This window comes from Heteronotia binoei, chromosome 10, assembly GCF_032191835.1.
Source record: "Heteronotia binoei isolate CCM8104 ecotype False Entrance Well chromosome 10, APGP_CSIRO_Hbin_v1, whole genome shotgun sequence".
Lineage (NCBI taxonomy): Eukaryota > Metazoa > Chordata > Lepidosauria > Squamata > Gekkonidae > Heteronotia > Heteronotia binoei.
Window position 1 is genome coordinate 78,587,893 of NC_083232.1, and position 17,007 is coordinate 78,604,899.

General features: G+C 40.1%; 1 protein-coding gene across 1 annotated transcript in view; it reads left to right on the forward strand.

The window, feature by feature from the left end:
- The window catches only part of BBS9 (Bardet-Biedl syndrome 9), a 316,421-nt gene that overhangs the window by 34,094 nt on the left and 265,320 nt on the right, over positions 1–17,007 (forward strand). Inside the window, exons 10-11 of the mRNA XM_060247641.1 lie at positions 9,136–9,317; positions 15,722–15,798. Of these exons, the coding sequence (XP_060103624.1) occupies positions 9,136–9,317; positions 15,722–15,798 (259 nt within the window). The remainder of the gene's footprint in view (positions 1–9,135; positions 9,318–15,721; positions 15,799–17,007) is intronic.

The following is a 17,007-nucleotide window of genomic DNA, read 5'->3' on the forward strand; positions in this document are numbered from 1 at the left end:
GATCTAGGAGGAATTCAGCTGTCAGTTTTTAAAAATGAAATTCTGTAGGTATTTTGCTCATGAGGTAAAGCACTGTATTTGCCCTTCATGGGAGAGAGATTCTATTGAAATACATTAAAGGTACCTACAGTCCTCAGTGTGCCTTCAAAACAAGTATAGTGCACCTTATTATAAGGGGATGACAGGTATGGGCAAGTCAGCAAAAGTGTATTTTTCACTTTTCTGAATATCGTTTTACTTGTTAATGAAATAGTCTGTTTCTTGCAGAATAAATGAAACAAAAAAGTTCTGTTTTAAAAGGTCCCATTGTGGGTGGGCGAAGATGTTCAAGATGCTGGGGGGAGGGGTTGTACAGAAAAGAAGGCCATGACCTTATATTGCAGCTTCAAGTAGTATTTGGCCTTAATTGGTAAATGGATCAGAGCCAACCATGGATAAAATTACTCTTCTAGTTCATCCGCTGTGGATTCTGAGGAGGTGCACTGGTTTAAGTGGGATGCTCTGAATGTGAACCCCCCTCCCTTCAGCTGTCACAGCCTGGAGGTGCAGCTGATGTGTCCTCCATTGATACAGCAGTAGGAATCTCCTTTGAGTCCCTTAAGGGAACCCTCTTCTGGCAGTAGATGAAGAGCCCACTTGCATCTGCATGTTGACTGCAGTCCTTTCCTGAACCTCAAGTGCCAAAATAGCTGTAGCTAGATGCCATAACTAATGGGTTAGATTCAGTTATCTGTCAGTTGAAGGCACCGGTGGACATACATTTTTTGTTGTGTTCCCTTCTAACCCCTGGAAAATTAATTCTGGAGGTCACAGGACCCATGTACAGCAATTATTGGATTTTTAACCAGATATTTTAAACTCTCTCTCTCCCTTAAAAATCTGGTTTGAAGTGTTATCCAAATAAACATGGCCTGGACCCTAGAGGGGAAATGCATTCTCAGCTGTAGGAGCCTGCTTGCCTTTCTCTGTTCTTCCCCCCTCCTAGGAGATAGGCATAGGAGATTAGGGGCATAACCTGCCTGGGGTAGCTGGTTGCCCCACAGCTAATATCTCAAGTATTTATATATTATTGTCTAGATCATGAATATTTTGATAATCAATGTAATGACTTTTCATGTCATTATTTCATGTCATTTTATTTTCATAGACATAGTACAATCTAAACAACTGGCAGTGATTGCTTCAGGAGAGTTTATTATAGTTTGGAGTCAAATAAGATTAGCAGTAACAATTGTTTATTCAATACATTGTCACCCCAAACCAGATAGTGAAAGGTGGAAGTGGTATATTTGAGGGGAGTGGGAATACAATGTGCAAGCTCACTTCAAGGTTGTGATATCCGAACTGAGCCGATGAATAAGTGCTATGTGGGATGAGAGACTTCAGCAACTGTGTTGTAGTGTTTTACAAGGAAAGGGAAACAATAACCTAGTTAACCTTTTTTTTTTTTTTCAAAATCACAAGCTGTGCAGCATAGATACATGTCTGGCATAACCAACAGCAAATGAATAGGTGTGTGGAAGCTTAGAAAAAATGAAGAAAATAGAAGTTTTCTAGTTGAATGTATCATAAAGAATATCATGGGAATGAAATAGTGGGTGGAGTTATAAATGAAACTACTATACATTCAGTTTCATCATCCAGAGGGGGGGAAATACTTTGGTCTTCATTCCAGCCCATCTGTTACTGCTTCTTGTAACTGACATCACCACAACTGTTAAAGCATCACTATATAAAAATAGCAAAACTCCCACATAAAATAGGGAAAACTTAATACTTATTGCAGAATTTTATAGACAAAAGATGGCAGGATTCAAAGTTTCCTTTTTGCAACGGTGCTGGTTTAACAGAACTGTTGCCAGTTATGGCACACAAAACTGAATGACTGTATACATTTAGTGTTTTCTAAGAATATTCAGTATACCAGAATGTAAGAAGTTTTAGCCCAGTGATTTTTTTTTACAATTTTAATATAATTTCACACTAAAGAGAAGTTAGATAATTGATTAAATTTATATCTGAGTAATATTCCTGTTCATCTACATTAGCTAGAGGTGATCATGCAAAATGTTATTTTTAGGACTTTAGGACAGATTATGATTTATTAACTAGTAGTTTATATTCAGAATTATATGTATAAATAGTACATTTCCTGTGTCTGTCATTATTGCTAGTTTTTTATTTTCGTGAGTCATTAGGTTCATGATGCAAAGTAACTATAGTAACCATTGCATGACTCCATTCTTTGGAGATTTCTTTGCTGTACATTTGTTCATGTTACAGTCAAAAAGAATCATATGGCCCATCTCCCAAACAACTACTGAAATTTTTCGTTGTCTCATTAAGTTTCTCATAACATTGTACACTGACATGATTTTTCAAATTCTTTATTTTTCCTGTCCAGCCTATAGCTACCTTTTTTGTTCTTTTATAGGAGCTGTAAACAGAAAAGCAATTTTTCTGATACTAATCTGCTGTACTAAAACTTCAGCAACTGAATATGCCAGTTCTATACTCTGAGATTCAGAGTATAGAGTGCAGGCCTCGAATTCAGTGGGAGCTCACAGGAGTGCAGCTCCTGAACCTCTCTGAGAGTTCCTCCTCCTCCTTCTGAGAGTTCCACCTCCTTTTCCATTGAATAGTAGGTACAGCTGCATAACAATTCCTGGATGAGCTCCACCACCTATTTTTCTACAAAACAACCCCTGATAGGGCAGGATATAAATCCAAATTGTGTTGGCTTTCAAAATTCAGGCGAAAAGGAAGGGCATAATTTTCTCACAGTCTTTATTCTCAAGTTTGGTAAATAAAATTGGAGCCATTGGTTGTGTGCTGCAATATAATCTGCCAGTAGTCAGATATCCTATAGATGAGGTAGAAGAGTGAAGACAGCTCTAGGCCCCAGCCATACTGTAACTTTGTTAGACTTAGCAAAAACCCCACTGATTTTCCTTGGCTGCATTTACAAGTAGGTTTTTCTCCATCTATGCTTCCAAACTGCAGTGGGTTTTTAGAGCATTCCCATGACGTTGTTCTCTAATTGTCCAGTTTCCAGGCTTTTCCTTCCATGAGCCCCTTGTGGCTGCTGTTTTCCCTGCAGTCTCACTGGAGGGTTTTTTGAGAACTTTTTTTTTAAAGGTAATTGCTTAAGAGTGGGAGCATAATAACATTATAGCAATCTGCTGCTGTAATCTTCTAGTTCCTTTGAATTTCCAGCTTGCATTTTTTTGAAAAATAAATTTCTGGCCCTCTTCACAATGAGGGTTGTTTCCAAGGAAGGCCACTTAATTAGCAAGGCACTGAAACTTGGAAATAGGCTTGGCAGGAAAGCCAGATATAAAGCCAGAGCAACAAAGCTCAAGACTTGGATCAAGCCCATTCCTCACAGTGAGAAAAATGGGGATAGTGTCAACATTAATTGACACATAAGTACTTCAAAACTTGTTCTAAGGTGTCAAAGAGTGACTGTTAAGCAGCCAACATGATGGTGGTATCTGCCAGGTTTGGTTTCTTTACTTAGCAGCTGGATGGATTTGTAGCAGTCATCTGATGTTTGATTAGCCTTTACAAAATTAACTGAGTGCCATAGTTGCTGAAGGTCTAGCATTGGCATCCATTATCACACGCACAAGAATTAGAACAATGCTTTCATATGTTGTATACTTTCAGCATTGTAATATTTGTATCAAACTTCTGCAAAAGAGAAAACCAAATTGTAGTGAGTCATAGAGTTCTTTTGAGAAAATTTAGTTTCCTTGCTTTCAGTTATGTATCATTTCCTTCATGGAACTGCACAAAACTATGTAAAACTTTGTAATAAGTAGACTTTGTATGTGATACCCTATTATCTTAAAGCAGCAAGAATGGAAAAATGAGGTAGTGGGCAAAATATATATAAAATTTAAACTGCGTTTTGTGCATCTGCTTCTAATTTAACAAACCTCTTCTCTAAGCCATTAATTAAATTTTTAATAAGACTTGATATCACTTTCTTAATTTGGAAAGTGCAATCCACAAAGCACTGCTTCTGCATAGCACCCATTAACATCTGTGGGTCTTTGCCGGCAAATTATTTTAGTGGATCGCAGCTCTGGTTGAATTGTACTATGGTTTAAAAATTAATGGAAATTATTACACGTCATGTGTACTTATACTTCTAGAATTTCATCTTGTACAGACAATCAAGCTATAATGTTGACCTTGTAAAAAGGTTAGTCATCCATTTAATTTAACACAGCAGGAATTTCTTAAGTAGGAACCAAAGTTTTTGGCTTTCTTTTGGTTTCATCAATATGCAGAAAACATTTTATTGTACATTATAGTGTTGTAGTCACCAGTGGTATGCTATTAACTAAAAGTTGCTGACCTGCTTTTGGGAAGGCATTTCTTGTTACTCAGTTGAGGAGACAGAAAAGGACATGAACTGCTTTCATTTAAACCTTGCAAGAGTCTTTTTAAATGCTAATTGTTTAGTCTTGAGTCAATGGAGATTTATCTTCACATCTCAAAATTTTGGAAAAAATGGAGAAAAAATGGAAAGATGCTGTTAATCCTTGCATGAAAAGGGTTGTCCAAGACATGGACAGTGTGCTCCTGTAGTTCTACAGCTGCAGCTTATTGTAGGACATCTTCCACCATAGGCAAGGTTTTACTGTGGGAAGGAAAGCATCAAGCTAGCCAGCAAGGTATCATCTTGAATCTTTCAGTTACACAGTATGAGGGTGCTGTCCAGAGATTGTTATGTGCAGTGTCTTGGCTTGTTAGTCTTTGTTTCACTATGTTGTGAAGGCCAGGTGGTCAAAGTGGCAGCAGTTGATTCACAAAGCTTTCAGAATTTCAGTTTTGGTCAAGCCTGTGTCTGAAAGACTTCTTCAGATTATGGGTGTAGTCTTCAATTTTTTTTTAGTACTGTTAACAATAAGCATGAAAGAATACTTTCAAAAGGTGTGAAATATGCCCACATTGTACTAGTAGTTAATAATGAAAATGAGAAACAATTTGTGAAATTAGCCTGTGAAAACAATTTGCCTTTGTGGAGAAAAGTATGTGGCTAGTGGAGATTCTTTAGGACAGGGGTGTCAAACATGCTGCCTGGGGGCCGAATCAGGCCCCCAGAAGTCTTCTTTCAGTCCCCCAAGCAACTGGCTGTCATCTGCTTCCTTCTCCCTCTCTTGTTTCCTTGTGCATAACAGCTTGCTTCGCAAGGCTTGCTCAATCGCACAGCAGAGCTACTGAGCAAGCCTATCTTCCTTTTATTGGCTGAGGCTCCTCTCCCTCATCTCCTGGGGAAGGAAGGAAAGAGCCAGAGCTTCCGTTGCCCAATTCCCTGAATCCCATGGGACTAGGGTTCCCAATCCCCCTGCTTTAGCGGGAGACTTCTGGGTTCCCAGCTTAATCTCCCGGTCTTCAAAAATTGAGAAGCGGGGGGGGGGGGTGGAGGGGGGGAGAACATACCTATAGAGCTCCTGTTGTAGAGCTCCTGAGCAGTTTGTAAAATCCCTGTCCCTTTAAGGCTGGGCAGGAAGGAGGAAACAGGAAGGGCTTCGGAGAACGGCCCCTCCCTTCTTTGCTTTCGTTTTCTCAGCAGGCACAGTTCTCCGGAAGAAGACCAAGTAAGTATTTGTGTGTGTGTGAGAGAGGGAGGGGGATTCCCTGGTATGGAGGCCCTCCCTCCCTTTAGAAAGTGTGGGGGGGGGAGGGAAATGTCTACTGGGCACTCTATTATTCCCTATGGAGAATGATTTCCATAGGGAATAATAGGGAATTGATCCGTGGGTATTGGGGGCCCTGGGGGGGCTATTTTTTGAGGTAGAGGCACCAGATTTTTAGTATAGCATCTAGTGCCTCTCCCCAAAATACCCCCCAAGTTTCAAAACGATTGGACCAGAGGGTCCAATTCTATGAGCCCCAAAAGATGGTGCCCCTATCCTTAATTATTTCCTATGGAAGAAAGGCATTTGAAAAGGTGTGCTGCCCCTTTAAATGTGATGGCCAGAACTCCCTTGGAGTTCAATTATGCTTGTCACACCCTTGTTCCTGGTTCCACCCCCAGTGTCTCCTGGCTCCACCCCCAAAGTCTCCTGGCTCCGCCCCCAAAGTCCCCAGATTTTTCTTTAATTGGACTTGGCAACCCTACATGGGAGAAATACCAAGAAAGCACCTTTAAGACGACTGCTAATGTTTAAAGAATGTTTTAAGGTGTTTTGAAATCTTTAGTTGTGTTTATCTGTGTCCTTTATAAAGTTTATATTTCTGCTACCTAATCTTAAATAGGTACACACATGGCCCAGCCTGACATGGCCTGGCCCGACAAGATCTCATTTATGTCAGATCTGGCCCTCATAACAAACGAGTTCGACACCCCTGCTTTAGGACAGAATCACAATTTGTTTGTGTATGTGGAAGAACGGTTCAGAACTGGTTAGGCAATGTTTTTACTGCCATTGGAAAAGTAATTTGAATACCTTGAAATCATTGAGTTACTGTTAAAAATGTACTTCTTGTGTTGAAAATCACAGTTGGTTTGTGTGCAGCTACTTTTAAAACAGGAAATGAACCATCTTACTTAGCTTTAGAAAAGCTGATAGTTTTGACTTGGTACTGCAACAGTCATATCTTTGCAAACTGGGAAAGACCTGAACAAAACATCATTGACTACAATCAACTATCTTGATGGAAAGGTTGTTCAGAGAAAGACTTTTAGCAATTAAGTCCTTCATTCTAGACTCTTGCTCCGTTTTACAAACTTCTGAACTTTTACTATCTGCTAGTAGTTATGCATAATCCAGATACAGAAAATTAGACCTACTAATACTGTTATACTCTCTTAAATCATGATTGATTTAGATTTGTGCTGCTTCCATATAAACTAAATAGTGAAGATGGTTAGAAGTCTTAGTATGGTACAGTAATGAGAACAGTAATTCCATGGATTATATTCTTTACACTTTCTGATTCCATAGATTAAATATTATATATCTAATTAGTGCATTGATTTTAAAAGTGTAAAAAGTAGCAGAAAGTGGTAAGATTACTAGTCATTTTTTAAAACAGGCAGTCAGATAATTTATGGATTGAAGGCATGTTTAATCCATTTGGAATAATTGATTTTATTGTATGACTGAAAGTATGCAAAACATTTGGATTTGCTAAAACGTATTGTGAGCAATTTGTTTTGCAAAAGAGACATGCAAAAAACGTGCTATTATTTTTGTCCCCAATCCAGTAAAGGATAGTTTCCCCCCCCAAATTACAACTATATGTGTATAGGATTTACTTTGAACAATAAAGTTATTATAGATACCAGAATCATTTGTTTTGCTCTTTAGTATAAATGTATTCTTTTAGCCTTACATATATTTGACTATTTTAACCATAATTTAAAAATTATTCCACTTTCAAAACATGTAATTGAAATTGCACATTTTAAAAGCTGTTAAAGGTAATAATGCCTGTAGAAATACAGTACAAAAGCAGTAGCTGCAGGAAAAATGGCTATAAAATTTATTTAAAAACATTTCAAGACTGCCTTTCTCAACTTGCTCTGGAGCAATACGGATTTCAGTAATTCTATTTTCAGGCAAGGCAGTTGAGGATTGTCGGTCTCAACTGGGTGTCAGGTGTTCCATAAGATGAATTAATACATTATAATTCAGTTGCTGCTTCTCTTTTGTAGTAACATACTTTTGAATTCATGAAAAAAATAACAGGAATGCATTCTCTAAAAGTTTTCATGGAGTTCTGTATACTCACATTTTAAATATGAAATATCATTGATTTTAGGACCCCGAGGAAATATAAAAATCTTTGACTGGAATTCTATGAATATCTAACCTACTTAAATAGTGCTGAAGGTAATAGGATTGCAACAATTATGCCTGTGTGGAGCAAAGGCAAAAATCATTGCATTTTATATCCCTTTGCTTAAACAGCTTATATTTCTCAAAACCAGAGCAACTTTAAAGAATTGTTGGCAGAAAGAAATAGATGACTAAAATAGAAACATTAATACTCCTTTTTTGGTCCAGATCGCCAAAGGACCCTCACTGGACCTTTAAATTTGTATGGGGCATTCATGGGATTATTACTGAATTTTAAGAGTTGCCGTGTGAGAATGCAAGTGCGGAATGTTAGTAAAGTTGTATAGGTATGCAGAGTGTCAGTAGAGTTGCATAGACTGTAATGTTAAGCTCAGCTGATGGTTAGGTTGCCATAATATTTCTAGTGGATATAGTATTGGAAATATTTATGGTCTATGTGTAACTCCTCAAATTTAGATTTGCATGTTGGGTATACACAAAAGAAGTCTTAAACAGTCTAATTTTGCACTTAATGGCTATATATATTAGTATATGTTTGGCTTTTTAGGGAAACATAGTTTTAAGGGGAGATAGTTTTCAGTGCTTGACCTTGAACGTGGGGTAGTTGTCTGCTTGACCGTTACCAGTTCACAACATTCTTTTCCCCTTAAATGAGTTTGAATTTGCTTTTTACTCTCACAAGTTAGGTTAGGACTGTTTAGCTCCAGTTCTTACAAAGATATCATCCTTGGTTTTGCATATAGGAAGACCTATAGATTGAGATCTAGGATGGGGAAATATTGCTCATTTGTAAAGTAGTGTTACTGCTTTCTTTAACATTGGTGGAAAGTGTTGTAAAGTCACAGCTGACATATGTGACCCTTAGAGTTTTCAAGGCAAGAGACGTTCAGAGGTGGTTTGCCATTGCCTTCCTCCGTTTCATGACCCTTCCTTGGTGACCTCCCAACCAAACACTAGCCAGGGCTAACCCTACTTAGCTTCCAAGATCTGAAGAGATCAGGCTAGCCTAGGCTATCTAGGTCAGGACCACTTAAACATTAGGACTGTTTAAAAACATATTGGGAATAATAATACTATAGTTCCATGCATTTTAGCAGTCCTTTAACTGTGTCATCTTAACAATTTTCTGAGTAGAGAAAATTAACAGTGGCAATGCTTTCATGTTTGTTACAATCCATTGTCAAGGGGCTGTGTAGACTCAATAGAAGCAGTTTTGCAGATATTTCTCAGGAACCACTTTTAATTGAAGCAGAATAACAGTGTTTGTTTTCTGCAGCTTTTCTTGCATCATGTACAGTCTCTTTCTTTTATGCAGAGATTTGAAAGGTGTAATAGTTGCATTGAGTGATAGCGGCTGCCTACAATGCTCCTATCTTGGTACAGATCCTTCTTTATTTCAAGCTCCTAAAGTTGAAGCTCGGGTTATAAATTATGAAGAATATGATGCAGAAATGAATAAACTTCAGAAAATTATAAAAGAAGCTACAAAAAACAAAGGTACATGAATTCTTTTTATTAATATCAATTTTATTTTCTTCCTGTTAAGTATTTAAAATTCAATTTATATTTATTCTTAATTATCATATGAAATGCTGTATATCTAATGCATTATTTGATGTAGAAGTTGCACCAAATTCTCGCTTACTAAACTCTGCATACAGCTTAATTTTATTTGGAAGGACTTTGATAGAAACAATTTTATTATATAAAGTATTTCTCTACTTTGTTTTTGAGTCCTAATACTGGAGTACAATTATAACAGTAGTACATGAATCATGTTATATGAATTACACCATTTTATTAAATATTTAAATGATTGTAGGACATAAATAAGGCTGCCATGTGGCTGGGGTTGCCAGCTCTGGAGATTTGGGAACGGTGCCTGGGAAGGGACCTCAGCATGGCTGTGATGTCAGAACCTTTCATTTCCTTCAAGGGGAAATGATTTCTGTCATCTGGAGATTATTATTAGCATATTCCCCAGAGAGCACTACGATCAAGTTCAGAAAATCTTCTTGAAATCCCTGGGCCAAAAGAAACCAAACTAAAAACTACCAGAGAACAGGCGTTCTCTATGAAGCCCCCCCAATGGTGGAATCAACTGCCGGAAGAGGTGCGGGCCCTGCGGGATTTTAACCAATTCCGTAGGGCCTGCAAAACTGTCCTCTTCCAGCTAGCTTTTTAAGACGGAACCCCTGATAACATCAATAACACCGAGCCATCTTATACACAATTTGATTATATTATAATGTTATATTGTTTTATTGGTTTTACTGTTTAAATTATTAATTATATTATATATTATTTTATTGTATCATGGTTTTACCATGTCTTGTTAGCCGCCCTGAGCCTGCCTTGGTGGGGAGGGCGGGATATAAATAAAAGTTGTTTATTATTATTATTATTATTATATTAACCAGTTTGGTGTAGTGATTAATGTGTGGAGTCTTATCTGGGAGAACTGGGTTTGATTCCCCACTCCTCCACTTGCACTTGCTGGAATGGCCTTGGGTCAGCCATAGCTCTTGCAGAGGTTGTCCTTGAAAGGGCAGCTGCTGTGAGAGTCCTCTCAGCCCCACCCACCTCACAGGGTTTCTGTTGTGGGGGAAGAAGATAAAGGAGATTGTGAGCTACTCTGAGATTCGGAGTGGAGGGCGGGATATAAATTCAATATCATCATCTTAGCGGCACCTCAGTCCAAACCTTCAGATGACCTATAAGAAATCCAGGCTGTATCTGGAGGTTGGCAACCCTTTGTCTAATAGTTGCCGATGCCCTTACCCACAGATATCTAAATCCACAGATAAGGTGATTTACCGAGAAATAAGATCTATTCAGAAAACTTGAGGGACACCCCAGTCTTTCAGAAAAAGCCTAAATTGGGAACAATGAGCACAGGGGTTAAGAAGTTGCAAATGTGGGAACTTTTGTCTGTTCAGCTGTAGAAAACAGAAACAGCTCTCAGGAGGCTGTGGCGGGCAAAAAGGGGAAGAAAGAGCAGGCAAGCAAGTGAGCAAGAAAAGAGGATCTGGATGGTGCTGCTGCCCAGCAGGAAGGCAATGGTAGAGGCCAGAACAAGGAAGAAGTAGTGTGACTTTCTTCTTGACAGTAAATGAAGGCAGACAAAGCCAGTGGGTGGAAGAGGAGAGGGAGGAGGTGCCAAGTAGAGGCACACACTCTCTCCAAATCCTCTCACTGCAGGAGTGAGCAAGGCACACTCCAAAACATTTACTCCTCCTTTCACATAAGCAAAATGACCATGGTCCCATTCTGTCAGTTTCATATGTGACTACTATTCTGTCAGTTTTGCCCTAGGTAAATGAGCAAGCCATTGTAAATGGGAAAATGTAAAGATTGGCTCCAAGCTTTAGTGTCCTCCCTTGCCCTCCACTCATAAGTCCCTCACAGAGCCATCTCCTTTCTCCAGCAACATTATGTAAGAACAGTTTTTTAAAAAGAATCTCTTATCCTCCCGTCCTATCTGATGAGATTAGCAATAACACTAAAACTGGAGGAAAAATCCTGTTACATTCCTGGCAAAAATTAAGCAGTTCTCTAAAACATAGCACTGCCAAAAGCAGCATAGAAAAGAGGACCTTCGCCAATTACAGTACTAATGAAAACTAACCACAAGTGGGCCCTACTTGTATAGATTATATTTAAAAGGACTCAACCATTTAGAATATTTCTATTTCGCCTCTCCAGAGTATTGCTGAAGGCAACTTACAGTTTAAAAACTACAAAATAAAATCAAGCCATTAAAAAAACTGAAGGGATAAAAGCACTAATTAAAAGCTTGTGTAAAAAGATCTGTTTTGGCCTAGTGTCTAAAATAAAGTAGGCACCGGGCAAGGCAGTGGGGGTGAGGGGAGGTGTCCCTGTAACAGACCCCTGACAGTAGCTGAACCATCACAGTTTGGGCTGCCCAAAGTTTTTGAAACATTTTCAAAGGCAGGCCAGATAGAATACATTACAGTAATCTTGGATGTATCCAGAGTTTATATCAGTATTGACAGATCTGGCTTTTGGAGAAATATCTGTAGTTGGCGAACCATCCAGAGCTGATAAAAAGGACTACATGCCACAGAGGAGATCTGAGCCTTTAACCATATAATAAGAGCCAGTGCCACCCCCAGACTACAAACCTGCTCTTAATTGGGAGGGGGGGGGTGTTGGCAGCAGTGGCAGCCCTTCGGACAGACTGGCTCCACAGTCCCCAGGCAGCTTCTCCATTGATCAGTACCACCTTAATCTTGCCTGTTGTGCTTCAATTTATTGGCCCTCATCCATCCCTTTACCTTTTCTAGGCACCTATTTTGGATTTCCACAGATCCACCTAGCTTTGCTGTTAAGCAGAAACAAAGCTGAGTGTCATCAGCATATTAGCGACATCTCAATCTTTAGATGTTAAATAGCATGGGGAATATGAGGGAACTCTGTGTGTTGCCATAGCATAAGTGCCAAGGGCCAAGCAGCAGCAGCAGCAGCAGCAGAAGAAGATATTGGATTTATATCCCGCCCTCCACTCCGAAGAGTCTCAGAGCGGCTCACAATCTCCTTTACCTTCCTCCCCCACAACAGACACCCTGTGAGGTGGGTGGGGCTGGAGAGGGCTCTCACAGCAGCTGCCCTTTCAAGGACAACCTCTGCCAGAGCTATGGCTAACCCAAGGCCATTCCAGCAGGTGCAAGTGGAGGAGTGGGGAATCAAACCCGGTTCTCCCAGATAAGAGTCAGCACACTTAACCACTACACCAAACTGACTCTCCAGTCCTGCCTTCTGGAATTGATAATAAATCTGTAATATTGAAAAATTAATATTAATCTGAGTTTTGTACACTCACTTCAGATGTTGATAAATTGGCACCAACATTTCACAAATTCACTGTGCTCTGTCTTCTTTGAATCCAAAGGGTTCTAAAAGTTTTGACTTTTGAGTTGCAGGCTAGATTCTAAAACATCCATTATTTTATTGTAGGTAATAATATATACTAGTTTTATGCTGTAGTTATTTTGGCTAACAGCAAAATATAAGGGACCATGATGCATCAGAAAATTCAATAGAAAAAAGTGATATGATTCAACATGAATTCAAAATTGATCCTATTCAAATACAATATTAGTTCACAGTATAAAGCTCAATACACAAGATTCTGTATGGACCATACACTGCAACAAGAGTTATAGTAATATCTCAATGCAATATAAGTTATTTCCACAAGGTGCGGTGATGTCCTCAATAGGTATAGCACGGTCTCAAAAATCTCCTGTAGCAGATATTCAAGAAGAATCAACGCACTTGACACCCTGTTCCAGAGTGGCGGGAGTTTCCTCAGTCTCATTAGGACTGCATAAATTCAACAACAGAACCAAAGCCTTAAATGATTCAGCCTGATGGTTCTAAGTCATTTCTTTCCATGTGTGACTACTATTCTGTCAGTTTCAGATCAGCCATAAGGTTGAGACTGTGTTATACCTATTGGGGACTTCACCGCACCTTGTGGAAAAAACTTATACTAGGAATAAGGTCCCATTATGGGGAAAAATACAGGCTCTACAAAGAGGCTTTGGATGAGTATCCTCCCTTGCTCTCTTCCCACCCACTCAATTGAAGGCATTCACTCCCCCCCCCACCCTTGGTGTCTTCCCACCCCTCCAACTGCCGCCCCTCCAACCACCTCTTCCTCTAATTACCCCTGTGCCCTTGGCACTCCACTACTCCTTACACTTGTGACATCAGTCATCCCCACTGTTCTGCCTACGCTAAAGGGCAGAGTATTAATTCAGTAAGAAAAAGGAAATGCTGTATCTTTAAATGCATGGAATTATGGGGTTTGTAGTTCTTTAGGTGCTGTAGGTCAAGTGGGATTATATAGTTCCCCCTTATTGGCTAATTGTGGAAGGTTCAGCCCCCTCTGCAGACCCGGGAAAGTTTATTGTCCTTTTCCTGTCTGTTTTACATTCCTTTGTTAAGCTATTTGCTCAACATGGTGACCCAAGGGGATGTGTCTGTCTTTTCACCTCGCATCCATAACTTGTAAGAAGCTATTTCAGCATGCATGTCCCACCCGATGGCAGGGCTAAGTGAGTACTCTGTTAAATGCCTTGGGATGTCAATAAAGTCTGTAAAAGTTCTGCAAGTGTGAGTGCGTGAATTGAACACACCTGAACAAAAGCTGCTAGAAAGAGCTACCCTGGCGGCTGGGCTCCGGAATACCCACCCTTGTTGTCTTCCCAGCCCCCCCAACTTGACCTTCACCCCCCTCCTCCCTTGCTGTCTTCCCACCCATCCCGAGGCTGAAACAGATACCGGTCCCCCCCCAACCCCAATGTATGTGTCCTTGTGGCTGTGGTGGCACAAAGCCCTGAAACAGGCCCACAATGGAGATAGGAAGAATAATTATTGGGGGTGCAGGAGGGATGACGACAGTCACACAAACTGTCACTCGACAGTCACTTCTGAAGAAAATAATTGCTTTGAAGGATGGACTCTGGTATTATATTCAGCTGAGGCCTCTTCCCTTCCCAAACTCTGGCTTCTGTAGACTGCACCACAAAACCTCCAGAAATTTCCCACCAACCTGGAGCTGGCAACCCTTGTCAGGACTAGCCCCAGTGAGTTCTCCTTCAAAGGCCAAAATAGGTCTGGAAAGGGCCTCCTCCTCCAGCCTTTTACTGACAGAACCAAGCTTGGTTGCCTAGCAACAACCACTGCCTAGCAGTTTCCCCAGTGGCCCAGTCCTCATCTGTCCTGTGGCTGGAGGGTGGGGTTGCTCTTTGAGTGACATGCGTTTCAGCCAAAGGGAGGGTGGGTGAGTCATCCCCAATATGGCTAGACTTTTATATCACCTCCATAAAAGGATTGTATTACGATAATACTACAACTCTTGTGCATATGGAATCTTGTGTATTAAGCTTTATACGGTGAACTAATATTGTATTTGAATAGACTCAATTACTAATTCATATTGAATCATTACATGGTATTTTTTCTATTGGTAGTTTGTTGGCAGCTGTAAAGAAATTTACAGTTGAATACAAATCTTTCAAAGTTTAGATACTTTGTTTCTGCTTTTTTGTTTATTATATCACACCCAAAGAAGAAGAGTGGTGGGATAGAAAGTAGAAAATCTTTCTTCCTTTTTTCCTTTCCTCTACACTCTACAACTGATCCAACTAAAGAGTTTCATATGAGGAAGCAGCCTTCTGCCTGCCATACCTCTTTGTCACCTGGGAACAGCAGATCTAACTAAATGGAATGTTCATCTAAGTTCTGATTCTGTCTTATAAAATTACAGTACTTTCATTGAAATGCACACTTACAAATACATATGCACATTCCATGGAAGCATTCCAAATGCTCCCTCCTACCTCTTCCACTGGTGCATTACATCTGTGGTGGAGGTGATATTCACTCTGGGTTACTGCAGCACCGTGTACCATGATGCATCTTGTTTGCAATGGCTCTCCTGACCTTCAGAGAAGTTTGTCAGGACAGATTGCAGGTTCCTTGGAATGTGAAAGAAATCTGATCTGTTGGCTTCTTCTGCAAGCGTTTACACTGAATTTAGTCACATATCCATGGTGTACCAGTACTGAATCATGGATGTTAGAAAACTTGAGTGAATTGCTGAAGCATGGGCATGGGATGGGGGAGGGGAGAGAGGAAACCAGCAGCAATTCCTCCATTTATATTATGAGTGATTGGACCAGGGATTTTCTTCATGCAAAGCGGAAGCCCTGCCACTGAGCTATGGTCTCACTTCATGGTAGACGGCCAGTTCCCCTACTTGATTCCTTCATTTCAGAAACTTGGAGTCTGATCCTAACATGATGCTCCTTTCCTTTTAAGCCTCTATACCATATAAGGACTGTTTGCTAATAATCTGTTTTTTCTTGCAGATGTTCTGCTCAGATCGGAAAAAAAGGTAGAACTGGCACTTTCTGCAGTGGTCCTGTCTTCTCTCGATAAAGTATCTGTACGTAAGCCTATAAATATTTTTAGAGATACATATACTTTCAAATCAGCATGTGCATTTTACATTAAAGTAAGTAGGCACTAGACTTAAATCTGAGTGGGAGGGCACGGTAAGTAGGCACAGCGGGAGGGCTTCTAGTGTCCTGGCCCCACTGGTGAACCTCCTGATAGCACTTGGGTTTTTTGGCCACTGTGTGACACAGAGTGTTGGACTGTATGGACCATTGGCCTGATCCAACATGGCTTCTCTTATGTTCTTATGAGTGGCTTCTGAAGACCTGAAGGGTTTAGGCATATCTAGAGAGCTATTTGACTTTGAATAGTAGGCCTCATGTCTCAGTAAAAAACTGTTTTGTTTCAGCAGTGGTTTGTGGGACTGAGAAATATAAGCCCAAACCACCTTTTGCATGCATGTCTAGTTACACACTTCTCTGAATACTGACCCATATAAGTTGTTCATAATTACATTCATTTAAATACACTGGCTATTGTAAATACATCAGCTATTTCTTTTCTCTAAATGCTTTAATCTGATGTATAGTTATTAGGGAGAAATTCCTCTTTATCTAAGTGAAACAGGCTGTGTTTCTTATTCTGTAATGCATGTGGTCTGCCTTAAATGGATTTGAAAGTTATTTAAAATATACCAGTATATCTATTAGCCAATATGGCTGCACCTGCAGATAGTGCAATCACAGACAAGTGCTCTCCCAGTGCCAGCAAGTGTGCAAGGAGAAAGATGGTGGGGACAGAAGAGTGGAAGCTGCTGCCTTGTCCCCATCTGCCAGTGAGGGTGCAATACAGGAGGTGGACACAGGGAGAGGAGTGAAGGTTATTGTTACCTTCCTAGTCACCAAGGCCATGGTGCTGGAGGTGAGCAGTGGAAGAGGTGCTGGATGTTTTGCCTGCCCCTCTCAGCTATTGGGTGGTGGTGGTGCTGGAGGCAGATGAGTAAGTATGAACCTCTGCTGCTCCCACATGAGGTGGGCAGATCAGCTGCCATACGAGGAAGGTGGTGCTTAACCCACGTCTTGTGGATCCTCACTTGCTATAGGTTCTGTTTAGAGGTATTCTGGGGTGCAGTATATTTAAATAAACCAACGTTAGGAAGAATTCAGAGGAACTCTTTGTGTAACGATTGCCATGTGATAAGCCAATCACAGGTTGATTTAACATATGAAAATATGAGGAAGTAAAGCAAGTAAATGTA